We start from the raw sequence: 4,787 nt of genomic DNA, 5'->3' as shown, positions 1-4,787 counted from the left end.
TATGCTAGTTACTCTTTTAAACCAGAGCATATCTCCACCTCTCTTGTTGTTCTCTTGCAGTTCTTTCTTCAGTTGTTCAGTAGTTCTTCAGGAGGAATTGTTCTATTAATAGGGCAATTTGGTTTGTTTCATGGAGAAGGTGAGTTCAGGCTCTTCCTATGTCACCATCTTGGACTGGAACCATGACTTATTTTATAACTGGAAATTTATACCTCTTCATCCCCTTCAACTATTTTGCCCATCCTCCACCCCACTCCCCTCAGGCAACGACCAATTTGTTCTCCATATCTATGAGTCTGTTTTTGCTTTGTTCATTTGATTCTTTTAGATTTCACAAATAAATGAAATAGTATGGTATTTGTCTTTCTCTGTCTTATTTCACTTAACATAACACCCTCTAGGTCCATCCTTGTTGTTGCAAATGTCAAGATCTCATTTTTTTATGGCTGAGTAGTATTTGTGTGTGTGTGTTTGTGTGTGTGTGTGTGTAACTATACAGTAGTGGAGTTACTGGATCATATGGTATTTCTATTTCTAATTTTTTGAGGAATTGCCATTCTGTTTTCCGCAGTGGCTGCACGAATTCGAAGTCCCACCAACTGTGCACAAAGATTTCTTTTTCTCCACATACTCACCAACACTTGTTTCCTGTGGTTTTTATTTTAGCCATTCTGACAGACTTAAGGTAATATCTCATTCTGATTTTGATTTGCATTTCCCTGATGATGAGTGATGTTGAGCATCTTTTCATGTGTCTGTTGGCCATCTGTGTGTCTTCTTTGGGAAAATGTTCATTCAGGTCCTCTGCCCATTTTTGACATTGGATTATATGTGGTTTTGGTGTTGTGTTGTATAAATTCTTCATATATTTTGAATGTTAACTGCCTACCAGATATATCATGTGCACATATATGCTCCCCTTCAGTAGGCTGCCTTTTCATTCTGTTGATGGTTTCCTTCACTGTGCAAAACCTTTTCATTTTGGTGTGGTCCCAATAGTTCATTTTGGTTTTGTTTCCCTCGCCTAAGAAGACCTATCTAGAAGAACATTGCTAAGGCCAATGTCAAAGAAATTACTGCCTGTGCTCTCTTGTAGGATTTTTATGGTTTCAGATCTCACATTTAGGTCCTAAATGCACTTTGAGTTTATTTTTGTGTATGTAAAAAAGTAATCCAATTTTATTCTTTTTCATGTAGCTACCCAGGTTTCCCAACACCATCAGTTGAACAGATTGTCTTTTTCCCATTGTATACTCTTGCCTCCTTCATCAAAAAACAATTGACCATACAATTGTGGGTTTATTCCTGGGCTCTTTGTTCTGTTCCGCTGATCTATGTGTCTGTTTTTGTGCCAGTGCCATACTGTTTTGTTTACTACAGCTTTGTAATGTAACTTGAAATCTGGAATTGTGATACCGCCAGCTTGTTTTTCTTTTTCAAGATTGTTTTGGCTATTCAGGGTCCTTGTGGTTCCATATATATTTTAGGATTGTTTTTTCTAGTTCTGTGAAAAATGCTATTGGTTATTTAGATAGCGATTGCATTAAATCTGGAGACTGCTTTCGGTAGTATGAACATTTTAATAATATTTATTCTTCCAATCCATGAGCATGGAATGTCTTTCTAGTTGTATCACTTTCAATTTCTTTCCTCAGTATTTTTCATTTTTCAGAACACAGGTCTTTCACCTCCTTAGTTAAGTTTATTCCTAGATATTTTATTATTTTGGTGCAATTATAAATGGGATCTTTTTTCTTAATTTCACTTTCTGCTGCTTCATTATTAGTATAGAAATGCAACAGATATCTGTATATTAACTTTGTATCCTGTGACCTTACTGAATTCATTTATCAGTTCTAGTCGTTTTTTTCATGGAGTCTTGAGGTTTATCTATATATCATATCATATCATATGTCATTTGCAGATAGTGAAAGCTTTATTTATTCCTTATCAGTTTGAATGCCTCTTATTTCTTGTTGTCTAATTGCTGGTACTATGTTGAATAAAAGTGGTGAGAGTGGACATCCTTGTCTTATACCTTGTGACTTTAGGGGAAAAGCTCTCAATTTTTTAACATTGAGTATGATGTTGGCTATGGATTTTTAATATAAAAGATTTTTATTATGTTGAGGTATGTTCCCTCTAAACCTACTTTGTTAGAGGATTTTTATCATGAATACATACTGTATTTTGTCAAATGCTTTTTCTGCATCTATTGAAATAATCCTATGGTTTTTATCCTTTCTCTTATTGATATGAAGTATCATGTTGATCGATTTGTTAAATATTGAACCACCCTTGCATCCCAGGAACAAATCCCACTTGATCGTGGTGCATGATTTTTTTTTAAGTACTATTGGATTCAGTTTGCTAATATTTTGATTTTGGCATCTATGTTCATCAGAGATATTGACCTGTAGTTCTCTTTTTTCATGGTGTCTTTATCTGGTCTTTGTATCAGGGTGATACTGGCCTCATAGAAGGAATTTGGAAATTTCCCTTCCTCTTATTTTTTAGAATAATTTAAGAAGAATGAGTATGAATTCTTATTTAAATGTTTGATAGAATTTACCTGTGAAGCTCTCTGGTCCTGGACTTTTGTTTATTGGGAGGTTTTTTTTTTTTTTCATGGACCAATCTAAGTTATTTATTTAAGCCATCTCCCGCCATAAGCAAAGGGATGGAAGATTAGTATACTGGTCATCATTTGATACAAGTAAGGAAGGTGAGCTTAAGGTCCCATATACTTTTCTGGTCCGTGTACAGAGTCATGGTCCAAACCAGTGCTGTGGTCCCCACTGGGTGGTGGTCCAGGTTCTCTTTATTCATCTTCATAGCCGGTTGGAAGTGGATTCACGTGAGAGTTATGGAATAGAGTATGATTACCATCTCCCCAGGGAAAGGGCTTGGACCTGATGCGGAGATGCGGGTAGGCGACGAACTCGGGTCTCTCGTGCTCTCCGTGATGCGACTTCAGAAAGACATTCAGCATGCTCACACCTACGCCGGGGAGCGCTACGAAGTAGGTGAGAGCCTTCCACATGCGAGCTGAGCCCTCCTCGCCGTGGGCGCCACTCGACATGGACCGCCCCAGCTGTGTCCCGGGCCGACCTAGCAGCCCAGACAGCCGGGACAGAGATGCCACCGCCGCAGCCATTTTCGACCCAGACCTATTGGGAGTTTTTTGATGACTGATTAAATTTCATCGCTGGTAATTTGTCTTTTCTAATTTTCTATTTCTTCCTGCTTCAGTTTGGGTAGGTTATATGTTTCTAGGAATCTACCCATTTCTTTTAGGTTGTCTAATTTGTTGGCATCAAATACCATTTATTGAAAAGATTTTTCCCCCTTGTATAATTTTGCCTCCTTTGCCATAGAATTTTTTTAGTGTAGTTGATACACAATGTTGCATTAATTTCAGATATACAACATAGTGATTTCACAAGTTTATTCATTATGCTATGTTCGCCACAAGTGTAGCTACCATCTGTCTCCATACAGTATCTTTGACTGTATATATTCCTTTTGCTGTGTCTTTTATCCATGTAAGTTACTCACTCCATAATTGGAAGCCTATATCTCCCATTCCCATTTTGCCCAACCCCTCCCCTCTGGCATCCATTAGTTTTTTCTTGTGTTTATAGGTCTAATTCTGCTTTTTGTTTGTTTATTTATTTGTGGGGGAGGTTTAAATTGGTTCCACATATGAGTGAAATCATATATTTATCATTCTCAGTCTGACTTATTTTACTTAATGTAATAGTCTCTAGGTCCATCCAAGTTGTCTCAAATAGCACAATCTCATCCTTTTATGGCTGTGTGATATATATACCACATCTTCCTTATCCATTTATCTACTGATGGATACTTAGGTTGCTTCCCTTCTTTGTCATAGATTAACTGACTATGTAAACATGGGTTTATTTCTGGGTTTTCTATTCTGTTCTATTGATCTATGTGTCTATTTTTGTACCAGTACCATACTGCTTTGATTAGTACAGCTTTATAGTGCATTTTGAAATCTGGGATTGTGTTACCTCCAGCTTTGTTCATTTTCTCAAGATTGCTTTGACAACTTGGGATCACAACTTTTGTGATTCCATACAAATTTAGTAGTATTCATTCTAGTTCTGTGAAAAATGCTGTTGGTATTTTGATAGGGATTGCATTGTATCTGTAGATTGCTTTGGGTAATACAGACATTTTAACAGTAAGAATTCTTCCACTCCATGAGCCTGGAATGTCTTTTGATTTCTTTATGTCACCTTCAATTTCTTTCAGCAACGTTTTTGGTCTTCAAAGTACAAGTCCTTCACTTCCTTGGTTAAGTTTATTCCTAGATATTTTATTCTTTTTGGTGCACTTGTAAATGAAATTGTTTTCTTAATTTCTCTTTATGCTACTTTGTTATTAGAGTATAGAAATGCTACTGATTTCTGGGTATTAATTTCATATCCTACAACTTTACTGAATTCGTTTATTCTAATATTTTTTGATGGAGTTGTTAGAGTTTTTTAAATATATAATATCATGTCATCTACAAAAAAGTGAGCCTGATTTCTTCCTTACCAATTTGGTTGGCTTTTTTTCTTGTCTGATTGCTGTGGCTAGGACTTCTAGTACTATACTGAATAAATGTGGTGACAGTCAATATCCTTGTCTCATTTCTGATCTTAAAGGAAAATCTCTCAGTTTTTTACTGTTGAGTATGATGTTAGCTGTGATTTTGTTGTATATGGTCTTTATTATGTTGAGGTATGTTCCCTCTAACCCTATTTTGTTGAAAG

At 36.3% G+C, this 4,787-nt stretch overlaps 1 protein-coding gene across 1 annotated transcript; it reads right to left on the bottom strand.

Annotated features, from left to right (window-relative positions):
• Window positions 1–2,613: 2,613 nt before the first annotated feature.
• On the bottom strand, window positions 2,614–3,166 carry LOC123802677 (cytochrome c oxidase subunit 6A1, mitochondrial). The gene has a single exon (XM_045813548.2). It carries the CDS (start codon window positions 3,155–3,157, stop codon window positions 2,822–2,824), a length of 336 nt encoding a protein of 111 aa, XP_045669504.2. The 5' UTR covers window positions 3,158–3,166; the 3' UTR covers window positions 2,614–2,821.
• Between the last annotated feature and the right edge of the window lie 1,621 nt (window positions 3,167–4,787).

The sequence above is a fragment of the Ursus americanus genome, chromosome 4 (assembly GCF_024610735.1).
Source record: "Ursus americanus isolate L20-20 chromosome 4, mUrsAme1.1.p, whole genome shotgun sequence".
In the NCBI taxonomy this organism is placed as follows: domain Eukaryota; kingdom Metazoa; phylum Chordata; class Mammalia; order Carnivora; family Ursidae; genus Ursus; species Ursus americanus.
Note: the sequence above shows the minus strand (reverse complement) of the source record. Positions and strands in the feature narration are given on the sequence as shown.

Bases quoted from the DNA above. Each gene is read 5' to 3' on its own strand.
- LOC123802677 (XM_045813548.2), bottom strand. From the start codon at position 3,157: ATGGCTGCGGCGGTGGCATCTCTGTCCCGGCTGTCTGGGCTGCTAGGT.